General features: G+C 38.3%; 1 protein-coding gene across 14 annotated transcripts in view; it reads right to left on the reverse strand.

Moving 5' to 3' along the window:
* Nucleotides 1–23,205, reverse strand: part of LOC131685024 (protein groucho) — a 518,750-nt gene that overhangs the window by 489,931 nt on the left and 5,614 nt on the right. For all 14 annotated transcript variants that reach the window (XM_058968368.1, XM_058968365.1, XM_058968364.1 and 11 more), the window contains exon 2: nt 14,006–15,852. In XM_058968368.1, coding sequence (XP_058824351.1) covers nt 14,006–14,041 — 36 coding nt within the window. In that variant the 5' untranslated portion in view covers nt 14,042–15,852. The remainder of the gene's footprint in view (nt 1–14,005; nt 15,853–23,205) is intronic.

The following is a 23,205-nucleotide window of genomic DNA, read 5'->3' on the forward strand; positions in this document are numbered from 1 at the left end:
ATGCTGATGTATTTATGGGTTATTTAAATAATTTTAGGGTGATTTGATGGTTGTAAAATAGGGCACATTTTCAAAGACTTGGTGTTTGAACCCGTAAGAATCAGCTTGAGTTAATTGTGAGAATAGGACCTATCAGTTCTCAGACCACGTTGTGTACATAGTAAAATCAGATCCCCACATGCCAGTTCTGTAATCAGACGAAACACTACGGAGACTCCTACAAAAACAACACTGGGAACCAGTCTGCACTCTAGCTCTGCCCAAGTCAGTAGCTAGAAACAAGCAAAGCAATCGATAAATAACTGTGACCTGAATCTGACGTGAGAGATATTGCACTGTTATTTTAATTCTTGCTCTGGTAATCAGTTTGTAGCTAGATGGAAGAGAATAATGAAGCTCTTTAGAAAAGTGGAAATACAGTTCCGTTCAGGACATTAGTGGTTTATTTTAAATATTGTCATATCTGTCCTTCTATTAGTACGGTGGAACTTAATTTTTTTATTTCGATTATAGATGTTTTAACTTTAGAGTCATTCCCTCTTTTGCGGATTAGAAAAATATCTAACCCGAACCCAGGTGAGCGGAACCCAGGCCAATTAATTTTACACAGTATCCGCAAACTCTTCATTAAAAGTCGGTAAGGAGAATTTAACAACAATTACTCAGCGTCAAGTTTTGCCTCCGACCGTGACTAGCGAACGAGGTCTGCTGAGCAAGAATGTGTAATCTTCTTTGGACAGTGACATATCTCGTGCAATTTTAGGTCATTCTGAACACGCGTTTCGCGTACAGCTCTACGCATGAGTGACAACAAACTTAAGTACTATTATTTCAGGCTTAAGTTTTCACTGCATCTCGTAAAACACGAGAATTTTATCCCCCACTGAACAGGCATAACTACGCCAAAAAAGCAAACGAATTCTGCGATGTTGTAAAATCACCACACGACCGACGACGAAACACCCACAAACCGTTACAGAGATAGGCAGCCTCTAATCCCCTCCTACTACTACCCAGCTCTCGCCCGGCCCGCTTGGACACACACCGGTCGGTCGAGCAGCGCGCGACATGCAAACAACCGAGCGAACATCTCGTCAATTCACATAAATTAATTTAAATCGCAGCGCACTCAGCTCGCGAACAGGCAATTAAGTAATTTGCATACATATGGAATGCCGACTCGGATGTGCTGCCTGCTGCTGCTACAGGCTACAGCTACTACTGCTGCCAAGCTAGATGATGTAGTAGTGTATGTATGTAGGCCACCAAGCGTTGGGGTTCGCTGTACTACACACACGTACCTTCGTACGAACGTACGTACGTCCGAACGACGTACCGACACACATCGGAGTTACGAGAGCAGCTCGTGCACTAATGATGATGTGATGAATAATCAACTCTGGCAGTCAAGCGGTAGCGAGTCCGTGTAATCAAGCAAAAGTCGTAAGATCCCGTCGTTTCGTACGCTTCAGTTTAATACACTCCTACCGAATCGGCGGAGGTGACGGGTTCGAGACATTGAGCTCGGCTGAATTTGATTTGTTTTGTATTTTCCTGCTCCGCTTCTCTCGGTAGTCGCCTAGTTTGACGCAAGAACAGCTTCGCACTTGTCACGCACAATTTCGGCACACTAAGTCAAGCCCAACCCTCACAAATGAGTAAACAAAGTTGTGGTGCTCGATTTCGAACACCACTGCGTAGCCACTTGAACGCCCAAAGACGTGTTACGTATGTTTCAATGTTCAATTACACCGCCACTGCCGCCGCCGGCGGCCTCTGCTAACCAAGAGCCGGCAAGAGAAAAGGGAAGTGGATGTGGAAGAAGCACGGTAAAAATAACCAACTTCTCACCAACGACTTGACTGATGTGTTGTTGTGTTTGCTGCTCGAGTGGTATACGAGTCGGGTCGAGAGCCACTCTAGACGCCACTTGATGTGACGACAATCGCGATTTGGGAATCGCCGATAAGCGAACGGAATGAGCGGCCCGATCGGCAAACGCGACGACCGAAAGTGACAGCTCTGCTGAATTTGGTGCACCGCTGTTTGTTGCGTTCAACTTTTTTTTTGTCGGTGGTTCAATTCTAAGGAGATTGGTTTTGAACGGCGCTTGATAGTTATTCGATGATTGATTACAAGCAGTGATGGTGTAGATTGTTTAATTAAGTTGATTCGATTTGTATGACGCATGCTTGATTGCGCTGTTCATTTTTTTGCTTTGAGTTATTCCATTCATATCAGTTACAGGCCTATTAGGAAGGAATTAACAGCTGAACAATTTATTTAGTACATGTATATCAGAGAAGAACCGAGCACTACATTATCTTTTTTGTAAACAATAGGAAAAGTATAGAATTCATTCCAACTTTTAAAAGATATACCAATCGACGCAACTCGACGGTTTGGGAGAATATTTTCATATCATTACTCGATCAGAAACACATAACAAAAAGATCTCAAAACTATATTTCATTGTTACTTGTTAAAATTTTCTTTTATTTCAATTACTAACAAGACCTAATTCATAACACAATATGTTACATTCTGTTATAATCTTGTTAATTCATTCTAATCGGGTATCTCAGCAACGAATGATCCGATCTTAGCAAAACTAGTTTCAAAAGAAAATTTCAATATGACCATAGAATATATCCATTTCATTAGGAATACGTCGTTTCTGAAACGTTGGTGATTTTTGTAGATCAAATGTCTTTAGGACAAACCATAAGTTAAAAAACTCCAAATATGTACAGTGTGTGTAAAACTGATATTGACTTTCAATGACTGGTAACGAATTACAAAAAAAGAGGTGCTTCCTTATCGTACGTACGCATATAAATTACTTCAAGAATTATGGTAGATGTTAGCTCAATCAAATTCCGATCATCCATTTCGGTAATTTTACTGCCTACAACTTTGTCGAAAACTACTAATCGATCTAAAATCACCCAGAAAATTCATTCAACTTCTAGTGGAGTCTGAATTAGTTTTGCAAAGGAGCTAACAGCTTATAGTTTTACTTCAAAAGTGCCATTATCTTTTTTGTTTTACTAAAAGTATTTTACGCTTAGATAAACGGTATGCCGAGAAGAATTAAAGCGTATAAGTTACGTCATGTTTGGGTCAGAAAATTGCAGTTCCAAAATTCGCCGCTAAGAGGGCGCCAAAACGGAGTGAGATAGAAAGTTGCTTTCTTCTACGATGTTTCATATCAGGCTTTGTTTTGTAATTCATCTGAATATGTGGACAATGTATTTTTCTCCGTTTAAAACTTAATGTTGGCGCCATTTATCCGGTGAAATCTGGAATTACCGTTTTTTAGCAACAAATCTTTCAAATATATGAGGTCATGTTTTCCTTCAGAAGGTAAGTGACGCCTTTGATCCCGCTTCATGTGCTGATGGGCCAATATATCGGGCTCGGGTGGTGGAGTCACCTCTCTGCCGTGCGTACAGAGGCAGACGTTCAATAAACATGAATAAAAAGTAACATCTTATCGTATCTCGCTGTAATTAGTAAACTTTCGTTCGCAAAAGCAATCTGGCGTAATGCAAAAGGAGTCGGATAGACAAAAATAACATGTACAACAAAATATGGGCGACCCAAAATTTAGTTTGCCTTCTTACCCCACCATCTGACCGCGCATCAGCGTGTTTCTCGTTCGACAAGCAAAAGACGAATGTAACACAAAAAACATTACTTCCCATTATTCGATTAGGTCTTTTAGGTTCTTCAAATTTACGGCTCCGTCTGAAATAGATAGAAAAATTTCGGCTTCCGCGAAGCTTCCCATTCTTCCCATTTCAGTTTTTTCGTTGTTTATATAAGTCATATTACTTCGAAATTTAACACAACATTTAAATAACTCTTCACAACTTCTTCAACATTATTGGTACAATTTCTTCGGTTGATTTTATTAGCGAATAGCAATCTTCGATAAACTTTTAGGCAAAAAGTAATGTTTTGATGCTTAGAATCCTACGTAGTGTGGCTTAGTTTGTTTCTCAAACAATGCTATATTTCATAGAAATTCATAGAACTTTCGTAATTCAGTTATTCTGCTAAAGGCATCTTTAGATAAGTTACAGTACAGTCTATTTTAGGACACTTCATTTACTTCGAGAGAAAAAATCTATAAAGTTTTTAGTTGAATAGATATAAGCATCTTTTTTAACCCTCACAAAAGCAAGCTAAAATTGTGACGTCAAGAAGCATCGCTCATGAGACCCAATGAAACTAAAAGCCTCTTTCATGTTGTTTCATCAGTGAGAGAATCGCAAGCCCGAGAACACTCGATCATTTGTATCTCAAATTACAAGTCTATTGAAACTAGAGAACTCTAACTAGCCGGACCTCTGAGACCCCTTACCCTTTTGAGGATTAAAAAAATGGGCGTCTGGCAAACGATTTCGACTCGATCCATTAAAGTGAAAAATATTTATGATTAGATTTCTAGGCTAGAGTAAAGTCTATGGTATTCTCGCATTAAATTCACTATTTTTCAGCCCATTTAAGCACAACAATGCACACGTTAACCACATAAAAGACATTCGATTGATCATGTTTCTAATATTAGATCGACAATCGTATCAAGTTGAATGATGTAAATCTATTTTTAAAATGCTTGCACCTGTGAGGGCAATCATCATTCAGCTATAAGAGATCCCACGGCTCCGTCAAGCTTACACATGCAGTCGTGTAAAAGAAATAAATTATGTAAAAAAACCTTTAAGATTATACTTTAACGAACGGTGGTGACTAATATTATGGTCTGGACATTGAATATTTCTAAGAACCCAGTATTTTTAGTATCATTTTTTGCCCATATTTACGTATTTGTAGTTTTCGTAATTGGAAAGGTCTCCAAATTTGAATCCTTGGAAATAGTTGCATGTCTCAAATGGTCGACAATTTATTCGACAGAAAAATTGCGCCAAAACGAAGTGAAGAAGACATAAAGAACACAAATGCATCTTATCAAGATGGCGCCGGTATTCGATCAGCCTCTAAGTAATTGAAGATTCCGTTCAAAACATTTCGTGCTCGTAAGAAAGAAAAGTGCTCGTCTTCAATGAAAGCGCGTCCGATATTTCGCGTGAATCAACAATATAATAATTGAAAGTGTTGTTGGAGTAGATAGTCGAAAAAAAATCATGATCGAAAAAGAGAAGAAATAAAAAAATGCTCCGAAGTGCAAACGTGATCGTCGCACAGCTAAGCAACCATGTGAGTTGAAATGCACAACTTCAATTCTACACTCTGGCGACGACGAGGACACCGACGAAGTCATTCGCAAGTACAAAGCCAAACGCAGCTGCTGAAAAAAACATTTTTTATCAACATTTCCTTCAGCGGTTTCATGATATTTAACATTATTTGCCACTTCCTTATTTCATATTTGAATGACGTCAATGGATTGCATTTATTATTTGTGTTATTAATTTTTAAATAATCTGCAGCATTCATATTCTTCAAATAAAAGTTGAACCGCAGATTTTCTAGGCGTGTACATTGTTTTATTTTACCTCGAACATAGTGACCTATCATACCCCCAGGTTTTAAAAACATCGAAAAAAGCACCTTCAGAAGTATAACCTTTCCAAGAAGAGCTTGTTCGTCAAAATCAGTGCCAAAATACCATCGCACGAGCACGTCGAAAAAAACTGGCCTACTTGACCCCACTCTACTCTACTTATAATTTTCTTCAGTGTTCATATCAGACGAAAAAAATTGCTATTGCTACAACCTTTTAAAAAGAAAACAGGATCGGTAGGTATCTAGATGCGTGTGTGGGAAGTGTGTTGAAAAAAAACATGAATATCCGTTACCTGATCTCCAAGCTTTCAGTTACATCTAATTTCTAGGGATTGGAAATTTGTCGTTGAATTTTTATATTTTCAGTAGTTAGGTTGTATTTTTTGAAAAAAAAAGCGTGTTTCGCTACCTTAGATTTGAAGTGAAATGGTAAATCTTTATCCGATTCCCTAGCAGCTATAATGATTTCTGCGATGTGTTCCTTAAATCGAATTTGTAATGTTCTCTTGGTTTGTCCAATATAAATTTTATCGCAATGAGAACATGATATTTTGTATATCCCAGATTTGCCTGGAGTGTCTATTGAATCTTTTGTGGACCACCTTCTAGTACTGTAAACAAGATCCATACCAATCTTTTTACATTTCTTACAAAAGAAATGTATAGGATTCGCTCAAACTTTGACAACTTTTTCCGAGGCCCGGAGGGCCGAGTCTCATATACCAATCGACTCAGCTCGACAAATTGAGACAATGTCTGTATGTGTGTGTGTGTGTGTATGTGTGTATGTATGTATGTACAAAATGTCATGTAATTATCTCAGCAATGGCTGAGCCGATCTTAATGAAATTAGTTTCAAATGAAAGGCCTAACGTTGCCATTTGACACTATTATTTTTGATTTTCGATATGTTGTTTACTTTCTGAGATATGGGCAATTTTGTCAAAACACAGCAGGTTTTTTGCAAATAACTTTCTAACAATACAATATTGTCCCACAAGCTGCACAAAAATAGAAAGCTTGTAAAAATACCTTTCTAACAAGCTATAGATTGTCTAAATCCGTGCACGAGCGGCGGAGATATTAGACATTTTGTATTTTTAGTCCTCGCTTACCAATTTCCACTAATTAAAAATGAGATTGTTTCATACTTCATTCATTTTTTACTGGTGATTTAGGGGCAAAACTAAACCGATTTTGAATATCGGGGTATGAAAACACATCTACGTGATTCAAGGAATTCGATGTTGAGAACATTTTGTGAATTACCTTTATAATAAAAGAACTATTTCTCAAAAATCAATATATAAGTTCACTTCAAAGACAAAATAATGCGTTGATAAAGAAACAGTGAGTTCTAGTATTTGTTCCTTGGATTAGGCATTGCGTTCAATCATGAGGTAAATGTTGGATGGTATATCAATACACAGATCAACAAGTAATTCACCTAGTAGTGAGATAAAAGATTTCTAATATAATTATACTTGTGGCGTCACCGAAAGCAACTGTATGTTTGAAGCCCAAAAATCTAGCGAAAATTTAGCTCTTTTGCAAGATTTAGGTTATACTGGTTATGGAGCAAAAATTACTACTTACATTATTTATGATAAGAATGTAAGAATCAATATATCATAATAATATACCTATAAAAATAATGTCACTGCATGAACCATCATTTGCCATTCCTCACACAGCCCCCCCCCCACCTATCTCTATCACACTCTCTCTCTCTCTCTCTCTCTCTCTCTCTCTCTCTCTCTCTCTCTCTCTCTCTCTCTCTCTCTCTGTCTCTCTTCTATCGCATCTATCTAGCTATTTCTGTATGCATTTCTAAGTTGTGTGATAAGATCTTCTGCCAATCTGAAATATTTGTTAATTGTAATTGCGAAGGTTTGAGAAAACAAAACTATTTTTTGTCTGCTGCTACATCAACTCAACTTTAATTCAATTGTATTCAAAGCCTGTTTCTACACTAAAATTAAGGAAATTCATGGCTATATCAGAAAAATATTTGGCTTAATTGGGTAATATGAAAGATTGATGATGGAAATTTTCAAAAGAAAAATCAACGTTTCGAAGACAAAATACATGAGAGGAAGAGGTTCTAGAGACGACAATGTGAACCTCCCACCCGAGTTCGGATTGACGGTGACGAAATCGAGATGGTCGACGAGTTCATGTATTTGGGCTCACTGGTAACCGACGACAATGATAACAGCAGAGAAATTCAGAGACGGATCTTAGCGGGAAATCGTGCCTACGTTGGACTCCAGAGGACACTCTGGTCGAACAAAATTCGCCACCGCACGAAGTTGATTAGATCGGTGGTCCTCTACGGCCACGAGACCTGGACTATGCTCGTGGAGGACCAACGCCTTGGAGTTTTCGAACGAAAGGTGTTGCGTACCATCTATGGTGGCGTGCAGATGGAAGACGGAACGTTGCGCAGGCGAATGAACCATGAGTTGTATCAGCTGCACATTCGTTGTATTGGTACGAACTTTCATGAAAAATAACGGATCAAAGACCAAAAATATCCACAAATTAGATCCAGGAAAAGAAGTCTCCCAAAGTACCCACTCTCGTTGAGGGATATACTGAGTAGTTTGAACCATTTCTTTTTCACAATATTGGTCTGTATAGGACTTATTTATCCATATTTCCTGCACGAGAATTCCGAACGAAACAATACAAACACGCTTTTATGCAATCGACATAGCCTAGACATTTCACACTATTTACTTCAATGCAAATAAAAACTTTGAAATATCTACCTGTCTCATTCACGAATCGCATTCTCCCTCTATCGTTCTCTGTTCAAGGGGCTTGAAAGCACATGTGACCTTGTCTCACTTTACTATATTCAATTGCGCGTTAAAATACTGGACCAGTAAATTCTGTTCTGCACATAAATCTTTTTTCGGGAATATGTGACCAAAAAGTAAACTTTGAATTCGTCAAGTAAAGAAGCATGAAAACAAAAAGATGGAAGCCCTAGAAAGTCCATTGCATATTTAATAGCCTTTTCTCAGAAGATGGGATTTTCAAGAACATTTCAAAACTTTCTGATGCAATGGTTTTCAAATTCGTACAATCCGGTTTATTCATTTTCTTTATTCAAAAATGTGTTTGGCTTCAAATATATGACCATTTAATTTTAATTAATTATTTCATTCCGCATCTTTTTATTCATTTTGTTCATCTGCGTTCATTTTACTTATTTTATTCGTTTCATTCTTTGGATTCACTCTGATCCGTTTACTCTTTTTGTGCATTTTACTCATATCATTCATTTAACTTATTTTATTCATTGCTTTCATTGTATGTATTTTATTAATATTTTCCAGTTTATTCATTTTGTTCAGTTTCTTCATTTTAATAATCTGACTACTTTTTCAGTTTTAATCATTTCATCCAAATAATTTATTTGATTCAATTTATTTCTTTATATTAATTTATAACCTTTTACTGTTGTTCAATTTTTCATTTTAATCAATGCATTTAATTCTGCTCATTTTCTTCTTTTTATTCATTTTATCACTTCAGCTCATTTTGTTTATTTGATTCGTTTGTTTTATTTATGCATTTCATTTATTTTTTACTTTATTCGTTTTGTTCATCCATTCTTTTTATTCATTTGATCCATTTCATTAATTCATTCATCATGTATTCACTGGATGAATTAAATCAATTTGATTCATTTAGTTAATTTGATTTATGTGATTCATTTGATTCGTTTGATTTATTTGATTGATTTAATTCATTTGATTCATTTGAATCATTTGAATCATTTGAATCATTTGAATCATTTGAATCATTTGAATCATTTGATTCATTTGAATCATTTGATTCATTTGATTCATTTGATTCATTTGATTTATTTGATTTATTTGATTGATTTAATTCATTTGATTCATTTGATTCATTTGATTCATTTGATTCATTTGAATCATTTGAATCATTTGATTCATTTGATTTATTTGATTGATTTTTCATTTGATTCATTTGATTCATTTGATTTATCTGATTTATCCGATTCATTTTATTCATATCTTTAATTTTATGCATTTCATGTTCAGTCATTCGTTTTATTTCATTCAATTTGTTAGTATGAGTCAATTTATTCTATTAATCTTATAACTATTTCTAAATATAATCTTAATTTTTATATAATAACCTAATCTGATTCGTGTATTTGGATCAAAATTATAATGATTTCCATTACTTTTTCTACTCATTTTATGAATTTAAAAACCTATTGTTTCATTTTTTGCTTTACTTTTTTATTTCGGTCGTTTTGTTGATTTGTATAATTTATTCAGTTTATTCAAGATTTTATTCGTGCAAGACTAGAAACTGTTTTCATCCCACCTCTAATTGGGTGCCTACTTCTCGTGAGTTCTGCAAACTAATCCAATAGTGAAATGTGTAAGAAATGTCTCATCTCACTGCTAGGTGGATTAAATCGGTTTTTTAATTTTGAGATCGTATAGTCGATTGTGTTACCACCCAAATAAATGAGTTCTACTTATTTTGGTAAACAAAGGTGCATGTAGTAATAATCGTTCAGTTCCATATTGCGTACATGATGAAACTGTAAACAGGAGACTTTCGTACACAGTTCTTCGTTGTTGATTCCTTTTGGTCATGCTTGCTATGAGTTGAATAACAGTTAATAGTTTTGTTTTTCACTATGAACTTTGTGCATTTATTTTGGCTGGTGTTGGTACAAAGATCGCATACGAACAAGATGTTTGGCACATTTTATTTCCTTTTGTGTCTCAAATTTAGTTATTCATTATAGTCAGCGTTTTGTGAATCTGTAAATGATTTTAACTATTATCTTTTCGTTATTTCTATAACCATTTTATTCTTTTAAATATTTTCTTTTAAATGTTTGGAGACCCTTCATATACCACACAAAAACCCATTAAGAGGAGAGAGGAGTACGTGAAAGCTCAGGTCTGTCCATAGGATGGGGTTTGACAAATGTCCACAAGCCTTCTTTCGATTAAACATGAGAAATAACAGCAAAAAAGGTTTGCGCTGTCATGACGTGAAATGGAAACCTAATGTACTGTGTTCGGAACACTGTTAATGATGTAAAGTAACAGATAATCCGGATGTTCGTGTAAATGACAATATGTCAGATTGGGCAAGATTACCATGGAAACGTCGAACCCTTTTTCGTACATATTGCTAAAACATACAAGATCTACGGTTCAGTTATGCTGACGCATTGAACCATGTCAAAGAGGCTAATAAAAATTTACTTTTACAACAAATTTTATTAATTTATTTAGCACGGAATTAGCATAACTGAGCCATGGATCTTTTATGTTTTTACAATGCAAAAAATAACACAAAAAATGCCTGTCTATCAGGTTCTGTTGATGCAGTTTGCTGTCAGACCTGGCACGTGGGGATCTGTTCTCAGTGCATGACTCATGTTCTCTAATAATGTAATGGATTGATTTGCATTGCATGGTCAGGTAGGAGAGGGAGCCACATGAGATGATCGCTGAACTCCGTTGCGAAGACCTGGGAAGAAGTTCCTCCAATTATTATCCAGTATCCGCTTATCCGAATTTTGATATGTGTTGTTTGATAACGCTAGGTTTAGTACGCGGTGTTAGATCATGTAACCTTACTTCAATCGTCTCATCGATTCTGAGATGCTATATAAAATATCATTACATTCAACGGTGTGTTGTTCATGTTATTCTGCTAAGCGAATGATTCAACTCGGGTAATATTGTAAACATCAGTTTGTAATGGCGTAGGTGGTGAAATTGCACTGTACTAACTTCTGCTATGTCAGGCTTCATATCCCTCACGAACAACCGTTCCTTTTCACGACTAGATGGTCTTATGGGACATTGCAAACAGTTTTCCCACATCGAAGAATAAACTAGCTTTGAATTGTCATTCATTTTTGTCCATGTATTACACCGTAGGTAGAAGCACACCAATACTTTGGTATTTCAAATAGACAAAGTGACGCAAGAATAGATTTGTTTGCTTCTCCTGCTATAGCAACCAAACTTTAACTTCTGGATGAGAAGTTAGGCACACTATAAATTATTTATTATTCGTCCAATTATCCTGATGATCGTTATCTGTCTGTCCCAGTTATTACTAATTTTGGGTAATCATGGTATGGACTTATGCCTGAAAATAAACTTCTCTAATTTTCCAGGTTTTTCTACGCTTGCTAATAAAGTTTCAAGATTCTTCAATCAATCAAATTGAAACAATTTGTTCATTGTTTATTGATTCTAGCCGAATGATTCACAGCAAAGTGGGGCCCGATTCAGGGTCTTTTGATTTTCAATATTGCCATGCTTGTCCTTTTGTTCACGAGCTGGAACTTGAAGATGAAAATAGAGCTTACACTCCAGGACTCGTGGGGCCCTCGTGTTGCTTCAACAGAGGAAGCAGACGCTTCTGTAGACACTCCTTGAGGTAGATCTTCCCGCTAACAGTCTCGGTAGTCACGGACGGCGCACTCCGTTTGCCACACGAGCAGATCGCTTGCCAAATCATGTATTTATTGGAAAACTTTGAAAGTTTCTGTTTCTTTACTTCCTTACTTCCTCCGGAACATCAAACTTGTGCTAGGCGGTAAAGAATAGTAGCCGGAAGTCCGCCTTGACGGAAGTCTCATCATCCATGATTAGACAATTGGGAATTGGGTGTACAGATTCCAAGCCCGTGACTTTTTCACCGTATTTCGCCGTTCGTCACGATTTGGAGCCTTCTGCACTTTGTACGTAAGCAGTTCCTCCCGGTCTTTGACGCTCTAAACGAAAGACTTGGACAGATTCATTTTTTTGCCACAAGCTCGACCGAAGCATTGGGATTCCGCTTAAACGCTTTGACTACACGCTTGTGATCCTGATCACCAATAGAACAATCGTTCTGACCCCATTTCTCCTTCCGTTCGATCTGACCGTTGACTGCACGATCCCGAGTTGTTTTCCGATGTCCCGATGAGACACTTTAGAATTGTCCAAGTCCTTATGCTTTTCGGGTGAGACCATTTTCTCCAATTTTCGACAAACTGACAGCGATAAAAATGTAATGTAAACCAAACACGCTAAACTACTTCTACCCAATTTTTCAAGAGAAAATACCCAATGGGTTATTTTCTACAGGATTTTTCCGTGATATAATTTGATGTGAGCCATGTGGATGTGATGTTTTTAATTTGTGTGTGACTCCCACCTCATTTGTTTTATTTAAATTAGAATTTCTTTCATCACAAATGTTTTAGATCTGTAATTTAAGAATTGTAGTAGCTCAACTTTTAATTTCTATTCGAAAATTATCTTTATTAGAGTTTAAATAGATAAAAACATTCGTTCAACAATTGAAAAATGATGTTATCGTATACTTTATAAATAATCACATAAAAAACTGATGATCTGGCAAACCATTTAAAGCAACGGTCGAAAAACACCTGTACAAAAAGGAGTGTCTGACGTGGCGTATCCCACCCCCCGTTGCTAAAAACCATCGTTAGTTCCAGTGGAGTATCGCCCAAATCTGGCCAGTTACCATTACAACCGAACGATGCTGATGTAGAAGAGTGGGAAGAAGTGAGAAAAGTTTCCAACTGCCCCCAAGTTGCGCTTGAGTTAGCTTGATTGGTCTATTATCGAGACAAAATTTTAGACAACGGCTAGCAGGAAGGACGGAAAAAAACTATAAAATAGGCTTTATGTAACGAATAATCAGAAATTATGGAAACTTTGCATATTCTTTTGATGTTCAATAAACCATGATTCTAATGAAGATCGGTAAAGTAGGTTAATTTCTCAGAAATTATGACTATGACCATGGTCTATTATCTGCTGTACCAAAGCACAACCGGTGGCACGAACTGACAGTTTGAGCTTAATTTGTTCATATTTTGCGTATTGAATAATCCAATGTAGAGCCAAAAAAGAATAGGCGAACCCGTAAGCTGAGATACTTACACGCCTTACGCCGGGTTATTGAGAAGTCATCCTTCCAATGACATGATCACGCAAAATAAGCCATAATACTGGTGGTTGTCTGGGAGAAGAGCCCGCCTTCTATCCACGAGACACGTTAACAATAGCAATTTGGCAGTTCCACTCTCCCTACCCCGATGTTTAATTCATTTCCCACCCTTTCCCGAATAATTATTTCAATATGTGTAAGGTATCTACAACTTCTACAGTGTTTATTTGCAAAAACTCACTACTTCCATCATTATACAGCATGCCCCATAAAAATGCAAATATTTTATCAGTTTTCTCATAGAGTACCATACTTCTATTAAATTGCAAAAAAGTGTCGTGACAGCCAACGGTAAGGATTAATACGAGCTATAGTTCCAAAGTTCTCTTCGAGGTTAAGCGAAATAAGATGAATAATTTTATATACAAATAATGTCCTTTTAATTCATATTCACACGCCATGAAAAATATAATCCACTTACCCCAGCTGACGGATGTCTGGTAGGCGCCGGATACATTCTGCTACTTTTTCGCCGAGACTGCCACGGCCTCGGAACCGAAAACGGAGATGATTACGTCGGCGGCGGCTTTTTTCCAATGAATCTCCACCCAATGAAATCAGGCTCGACGGCGAGACTTCGGCGAAGCACTCGTAATTAGCACCCAATAACACCCGGTGCTTACTTTAATATAGAATTGCTTTCCCCCCGCTCTTCTTTGAGTATCGCACTTTTGATTCTATTCTGAGTCGTCGTTGGCGGCGTCGGCGAGAGAGCCTTTCTTCGCAAAAGTTCTCAATCACTCGTAGGCCCGCTTTGAAACCGGTTTCACATAATCACCTTCGCCGAAGCGAATCAGACGCGGACAAGAGGAGAGCGCGGAGGCGAGATAGAAAAAAAAACAGAGCAAATTTAAAAACAATTTCTGCACCTTCTGGGAAAGTGGATCCCTGCTTCATCCATCCGCTCGGTATTCTTCGGTTACTTCGAGCTCTGCACACTTTTGATTGCGATTAATTACTTTTTATTGGTGCTCACTTGGCTCGGATCGAGCCGCGCGAAAGCTCGCGCAACTTGCACACACAATACACATACACCGACAGATTCGAAGAAAAAAAAACACAATCAATCAATTTATCAATCAGCGATTTTTTCCCCGCCTTCTCAATCGAAACCGTTAAATTTTTATTACTGCTTCGTTTCGGCCTTTTCTCGCCCGAGCCTGCCCCGAGTATATATTGATTATTATTATTACTTATTACCAACTTGTTTCGCTCCACTATTTTGGGCCGGCTTCTTTTCCGTGGGATTTTATCTGGTTTAATTTCAACAACAATCACTGATTTCGCTTTTGTTGCAGCCTGATTCTTCTTAATATTTTATTTTTACGCTGGTCAGAGACCCCTGCTGCAAAAGCCTGCTCGGCCAAGCAGCGCACACAAAGAAAACCCGCAGGGAACCCGCGACCAGAACTAAACGTAAACGAGTACTTTAGCTCGCTTTTGATCACTCTTTTCGCTTTATTTTTTTTAATTTTCATCAACCGTTGTCGGTTTGGCTTGTTTCCTTCCCCTGTTTCAATTCCACTTGTACCCACCACTTACTACTACTGCCTACTATGTTATGTGTGTGATGATACTTTATATGCTTCTTACTCACTGTCGGCTTCTGATTCACTTGCACTTCTTGTGTTTATTCTTTTTTCTTTTCGTTTTATTCAACCCGTTTCGGATGACACTCGTGCAGATTTACGCGATTGTATGCTAATTGGTGGCTTTCGCTGCCGCCATCATCATCATCATCAGCTGCTGCATGATCAAGCTGGACAGGGTTTGTTTACCGCCAACTTCGCCGTCTTGTTTCACGTAGATTATTATTGGTATTTGCATAGTGCCACTCCGGTGATCACCATCAGCTACGTCGCCGTTGATGCTTGGCGGCTCGAATAAGCGAGTTGGTCGAGTGAGTGAAGCGAGTGTCAGGTATTCAGTGTCTCACCGGTTTTCCGTATCAGTGTCGGTAGCTGCTGGTTGCTACATCAGCACTGTCGTAGTGGCATCGAATTGATTAATTATTTATTGTGATTTTTTTTTCTAGCCGTCAACACGTCCCTCTCGAGTTCGGATAAAAGCGAAACCGAGAGCGGGAGTACCTACTAGCACTGAGTGGTAGGTAACGGTTGTTAGGTTTGTGGGCGCTAGATGGATATTTACACACTAGGGAAACTAATTCCGCCGAACACTACCGTCGATCTTCCGATTTCAGTTTGCTTCAGTGCTGCCCTGGATGTTCCGAGTGAGTATTCAACCGATCGGATGAGTGGCTGAGATCTGAAAAAGAAACAGAAGATCGTAAGTGCCGGACGGTCTAGACAGAATATTTTGCTTGATGGTTCGTTATTTAAAGTAGATGGGATATGGGACCGATTCGATTATTGGTCTGCTCTCCATTATAGATGCTTTCGATGCTTCTTTTTATGGGTCGTTCCGTTCTATCGGCCATTCTTCTCGCTTTTAATCCGATAAAGGCAAATCGTAAAAAAGAATTGAAAGGAATGTGAATGATCTTCTGACTCAGGAAGGCTGTGAGAAGTGGATCTAGTAGGCTTGTGATACATTTTGTCTTTTTTTTGTAGATAGTAAATTTATCACTCCTGAAGGTCGTTTAAAAATCAAGTCATCCTCCGTGCCAAAAAAACAAGAACACGCTCGCCCCCTTGTTTTTCGGAAATATTAGATGCTTCGAGATGCGTCATAACCGAGGTAACTCAAAACCTCTTTGCTGTTCGAGTGTATCAGTTTGACTTCACTCGTCTCAAAACTATTGAAATAGTCGTCCACATAGTGACCTCTCACAATTCCTGTCACAGCTCTCGAAAATTTTACTGTAAACTACATAAAGTTTTGATTCTTGATGAGCTTCTCTGTGGTTGGTCAGCTGGACGCTTTGAGTGTTGCCTAATTCATGAGAAAGATGTCTGCTGGGAATGCCGGTCTGATTAACTTCTCTAAATTTGATGGAACATCTCTGTAATGTCGTTCGTTACTGTGTAAGTAGGGGTTTACCCACCAATAGGGTTCTTATAATTACCTGCCTGGCTGACCCTAAATGACAGGGCGGCTTACGTGCTTCTACCAGAATTCTGGATCTTCGTTCATAAACAAACAGAAAGAAACAAAAACTAGTAAAATAATTTTTATCGTTTTGTTATTTTGTATTACCGGATCTCTGCATACCTTGCTGACTGTATCGACTATGGATGACATAAAGAGAATCGCTAAATAGCAGTGCAATTGAAAATGGGAAATGGCACAGACGCATATATAAGTATACAGACATGCTGACAACCGAACAGAGGTAAATCAGGGTAAACTACAATCGGCTGAGCATGTAGCGCGAATGCCGGAAGAAGATAGACAGAACATTTTCTACTTCAGAACACCAGATTGCCTTAAACTGCTATTCGATTCCCACAGTTTGTGGGGCTTCTACAGGTTCTGTTTGACGATTGTGCCCAATGTTCCTCCATTACACGAAGCACTTGTGTATTGGGAGGGGTATCATCTGCACCTTTGCGGCATACCATTCCATCGCCTTTTGCCGACCGAAACAGCACTGACTTCGCTGAAATAAAGCGAGGCAGAAGACGTTTTCCGATACGCTCGTTCGCGTTAATTCCCAGGTGAACGGTCCCAGTTGCAATAAAAATATCACTTTTCAAACCAAACCAGATATTTTCTTAACGAACTTCGACAGATTACGTGAAACTTTCTCCTAACTCTTCCCTTCCAGTTTCCGTACAAGTCTCAGGAAGCTGTTTCAAATCTACTTTGACATAGGTTTCGTTCTCCATTACCACGTATCGTGTTTTGTTTATTGTAGCGATTTGAAGTTCCAAGTTTCGAAAATCAGGCCTGTTTTAGCTCGATGTATGGTTGTAGACTACACTTCCAGCCTATTTGTGACATCTCATTCGCTTCAAACAGACTTACTGGCTGTCGACGAACGTTCCCGGAATGCTTTTACAACTTGAGTAAATTTTAATTATCTATCTTTCTTCATTAAATCCGTACCATATTCATTACGTGATGAAAATTATTATAGGTATCAGCTGAGCTTACATCTCTTGCAATAAATATTCAACTTAATGAATAGAGGGACATACATATTGTATCAGCTACTTCTGCGATATCAACTCTCTGTCTACTTGTTCAAATCTAATAGTGAAATGTAGAATATTTTTTTTAAATAGAGTAATCATAAAATGTCATTTGCAAAATTATTTTGTTTGCATCTGAAAAAATTGATCCAATATTTTAAGGAAGTTACGCGAACAGTTGTAGGAAGTATTTAAGTTCTATGTAAGACAAGACATGGGGTCGTTTTGTTCCAATTTTACGTCAGAATGTTCCATCCCCTAATTGGTTGATTCTGACTTTTTGCACCGTACGCAATACGGATAGCGAAATAATGTTTGGCAGTGTTGCTATATTTATAGGAAAATATTGTAATTGCTTCTTTAAACCTTACTAAACCCCCATAACATGGATATCAAGATACAAAATATTGCAGGCATAAAAAACATTATCAAGGATCCATTTCCATTAATAAAAATAGCAACACTGTTCGGAAGATTTCAGCAGGGTGAAAATATGCGTGTCGATGGAAAAATAAGAAGTCGATTGCCAGTTTGTCACGTCTTGTCTTAGGGTACTTAGGGTGCTTACAGAGTGGCAGCGAGAAGCTGAGCAGGGGTTGCAACTGACATCAAGATGCGAGATGCGAGCAGCGATGCCACATGTTTTTTTTTAAATGTCTGTAGAAGAATAACTAAAATGTCTGTAAAAGTCTGTAGATGGTTGTGTAAATCCTAGTTACACTCAAATTTTACTGTAAAAAAGATTGATAGTAGAATTCTATTGTGAAGGAATCACTCGTATTCCAAAACAGTTATTCTAGTGCAATTTTACTAAAAACTATTACCCTTTTAAAAGTCTGCAGATCTCTGGCTACATCTGTAGGAGACATCAAAAGTCTGTAAAATACAGACATGTCTGTAAATCTGGCATCGCTGGATGCGAGAAACCTGCTTGCTGCAAATCAAAGGGATGATGTCAGAGTGAAAGCCGAGCGGATCTGCGCCGACTCCCTCTTTTTACTCTGACAGGCTCCATTTGATATGCTGCAAGCAGGTTTCTCACATCTCACACCCTACTGTCAGTACCAGTCCCTGCTCAAGCTCTCGCCGCCACTCTGTAAGCGGCCTTAGAGTGCTTACAGAGTGGCCGCGAGAAGCTGAGCTGAGTAAAAGCGGGCAGTCGGCGCAGATCTGCTCGGCTTTCGCTCTAACATCATCCCTTTTATTTGCAGCAAGCAGGTTTCTCGAATTCAAATGTCAATTCCAGTGCCAGCCCAGATTCTCGCCGCCACTCTGTAAGCACCCTTAGAGTTCTATGAAAGCCTAACCTAGATAAAAAAGCACATGTATTTTGAAGATTCTCTATGTTAAACCTAATCTAAAATACGAAAAACTACTTTTCTAGTTATCACATTTAGTATATTACTTTCTGATTCCATTGTTGATTATATTTTCTGCTTATTTTAAAGAAAAACTCGGATGGGCAAATGGCAAATCCCTTCATCGCGGATATAATCTTTCCACAGAGAATCTCTGTGATCTTTCTATCAGTTGTGTGTTACTGCAGAAATAAAGCATGGCTCTGCACTATTTAACCTCATTTTGTTACAGTTCAGACAGCTTATTTGCATGGACTCCTGAAGCTTTTGAATTCGCTACAATACGAAAAACTGGGTTCGAACCGCTTGTAAACAAGATCTCGGAGCTATCAATTTAATTTTGAAGTTGTCTTGAATAGAAATATGAAAGTGGCTCGTTTCCCTCCTCATTCATCTCCGGACACTGTGGACAAGTTTCGGGTGAAAAAAAAGGTTATCTTCAAGAAAAAGTGCGTGGAGTTTTACGTCGACTGAAACCATGGTAAAAGATCAAGTCTCGGACCTAGTAGTTGTATAGTCGATGTGGCACATTCAGAAAACTAAAAGGTAGATTCCTCTGAGTTATATTGTTATATAAATCTAACTTCCTTTCTTGTTTGTATAGTTTCTGCCATTACTACGAGGCACCGACTGGTATAAAAGAGGTGTCCAAAAACGGCGTCGAAGTATATTCCCGGACATCGCTAGCGTCTGCAGGTACAGGTAAATGATAATTGAAGTACTGATACCATTATTCATAATATTCTGATTGCAGTAGAAAACAGAAAATCCAACCAACCACTTAATCGTATTTTCTCTGGTTCTAAACAATGGAATCACGTCGGAAGTAGGGCGCTGTATTCGTACAATGATGTGTTATACAGTGCACTACTTCCAGCATCATGAATTAGCACTAAATAAGCGAAAAACGATTGTCGCTGGTTGGATTTTCCAGGTTTTAACTGTAGCGATAATATTAAAAATACTGATTCTTCGATTTTGATATTTGAGTAAAATGTACTCAAATGTGACATTTGCATCCCAAACTCAAAATTGAGTAAACAAGAAAAACTCATTTTTTGACTACGTGCACTTTTTATGAAAAAGGAGCGCCAGCCACTCAAATTTGAGTTGCTATGGATGAGCGTGTTGAGCTCGCTTAGTCGCCTTTTATTTACTGGGAATCGACGTAGAGTGGTGAATATAAATGTCAACGCTATTCACGGTGTACTTTCTTTATTCCAAAGCACAGTTTATAGAGAACAGTTGCGCAAAGAGTTAAGTAAAAAAAAGTCTTCCTATGGAGCACAATTGGAATCCATCTCTGATACCTCTGCAGCAAAGTTGGATTCTAATTTTGCTCGAGAGGTAGACTTTTTTGGTTTTCCTCTCTGCACACTCTTTGCGGACCTTTATACTAACGCCTTTGTACCGAAGATTCAGCGTCTTTTTGGACTCTCCGTGGAAATGAACGTGACCATGGGATGAATATTCTGGTTGCAGTTGAAAATCGATATAGTGAAATTGCGCCTTTCGATTTTTCTCCTATTTTCAGCAACTGGTGTAGATGATGGGCAAGTTGATTCTCTATCATCAGGGCCGGCGTTACACTTTTAGCACGAGTAAGCATAGGGTGAGGGTAATAGAATAGGGATTTGTCTCATTTTCGAAATACACACGCTTGTATTAAATTTACATTAAATCACTTGCAGTATGTTTGTGTAAATGAAGTTGTTGTGCATCGATATTTTCAAATGTGTGCCCGAGATACATACGTGGCAGATTTCAAATTTATGAAAATATCCAAAATTTCGAGTGGGTATTTACCCACTCGGTTATTTTCGAATGGGTAGTACTACCCATACTACCCCCGCTATCCGTCGGCTCTGTCTACCGTGTACACAAGATGCGCATTAGTTGCCCTTTCTGCAAATAGGGAAAAAACGAAAGCCGCAAGTTCAATATTTCGATTTTCAACTGCAACCAGAATACCTTTCTATGTTCACGGTGGACGACGTCGTGAACGGTTGCGGCTGCGAACAACGATTTTATACTTAACTGGCAGTTTACAGTTTATCATAATGCTATCTGGTATTCGGAGGCGAACACTCACCGTGAGCAGCAATAACATTTGTTTTCACCACTCCGCAATCATTTCGTTCATCGTCGCATTTAAACTTGCTGTAAACAATGAAAATGTCCACCGCAAACTTATTTTACCGTAAAATATACCAAAATATCGGTAAAATTGAACAAAATTGCCTTCAAAAGGATTTCTTTTGGATTTTTTGTAATGAAGCGTTAGCTACAGCAATATGCTTTAAGGTTATTTTTAGTTTTGTCATCATATATACAGTTAAAAAAGAGATTTTTGAATAAATATTTGTGTTTGAGTCGAGTTCGCTTTCACGTTCACCGCGGGTTTAAATCCATCAAATTGAATTAAAAATGTTCGTTGCGAACATATTCCTTTCTCACGGCAAGTGTAAACGCGACGAAAAACGGAACCCGCACTATTTTTACAACAAACGGTAAGTTACGGTGAGTAGCCTAGATAAAAAGTTGCAATAGCCTACCGCTCACCAACATCTTTTTAAACCCGCCTAGTCGCCTTTTCGTTTATTGGGAATCGACGGAAAGTGGTGAATATAAATATTATCGCGCTTCACGGTAAACTGTGGCCTTTCGAAACCCACTGAGTAGCCCGAAAAATTGTTTCGAAAATCGTCCGATATCTGTCAAAAGCACTCATTCCGAGGAAAATGTCTTCGAATCCTTTGCGAATGAGGACTATTAAGATTCAAAGTCTTTAATAAGTTGGAATTCCACTGAGAAGTCTAAAACGTTGTTTCAAAATAGTCCAACACGGGTCTAGCGATAGAGGTCTGTTCAACGGTTTGTTGGAAGTCGTCGATTTTTGGTTCAACGAATGTCATTCACTGGACGATCTTAAAGCATCATTTTCTTATGGGGATTTCACAGCAATGTCTACGGGGAATACACCCACACTACTTTTACAGTAAACGGAAAGTCATGGCGGTTAGCCTAGAACAAAATTTCATTAACCTGTGCAAGCTAACGAAGTCGACTAGCAAGTCGGCATAAATTGAATTACTGTGAGCTGTGTTTACCAACATTGCTTCACAGCTTGTGGCAGTGTCGGTAAACACGGCTCACAGTAAATTTAATTTAATGTCGACTTTTCAGTCGACTTCGTCAGCGTGCATAGCAGGTATATCAGGTATCTTTTTCAAATGTCTTCACATTTTATAAAACATGTCTTCATTTGTCTTCAACGGGCAGAATTCTGAATCGGTTATTGATTTTCAGCCAGAATTCTGCCATATCAGTCAGACATCCGAATCAATTTGGCTTCAAAATGAAACAACAAGTCTTCACATCTTTTCAAATGTCTTCAAAATGAAGACAAATCTTCAAATCTGGCATCTCTGGTGCATAGACTAATTAGTCTAACGATCGCCAGCATCTAGTTGAACCCGACTAGCCGCCTCATCGTTCACTGGGTAGGAAAGTAGCACCCAGTCATCAACTTTGCCGGCAGAAACCGGTCTGCCAGATTTCTGTCAATTTTGGTTTAGCAGCCCTGTCAGATTTCTGCGCGCATCCTGTCGGGTTAGCTGAACTAGAGCGAACTCGGTTTCGCTCGCGTTTTCTGGCAAATTATGTCAGGAACTGAGCACAACCCTGGCACAACTCGGAAATAAACCGTGCATTTTAGCACGAATCGAGCGAAACGTCTGACAAATTTGTGGCAGGAAGCGCACAAAAATTCTGGCCGTACATTCCTTGCTGGATTCTGGCCAAAAGTGAGCAGCATCGGTTAGTTTTACCGCTTCTGTCAGAAACGGTTGTTACATTCGAGCGAATTCTCGCACAAAAAATGCTGGCAGAAATTCTGCCAGAATCAATTTCGCTTTGCTCAACTTCTGCTAACTTTCTGTCAGGGCACGGTGACTGGGCAGCACTCGATTTAAGTGCAGTGCTGCCAAATCGGTAAGTGTATTTAACTAGCATAATTGACCAGTCGATGACGCAATATCGGAAGTTTTGATTCCGGGAAGATGCTAAGGCTTCATAAATGGACGTTCGCTGTTATTTGGAAAACCGAGATAAGAAACCTAAACGCAATATGGCGAACTTCTGAAACCACGTAAATTGCATATTTT

The sequence above is a fragment of the Topomyia yanbarensis genome, chromosome 2 (assembly GCF_030247195.1).
Source record: "Topomyia yanbarensis strain Yona2022 chromosome 2, ASM3024719v1, whole genome shotgun sequence".
Classification (NCBI taxonomy): domain Eukaryota; kingdom Metazoa; phylum Arthropoda; class Insecta; order Diptera; family Culicidae; genus Topomyia; species Topomyia yanbarensis.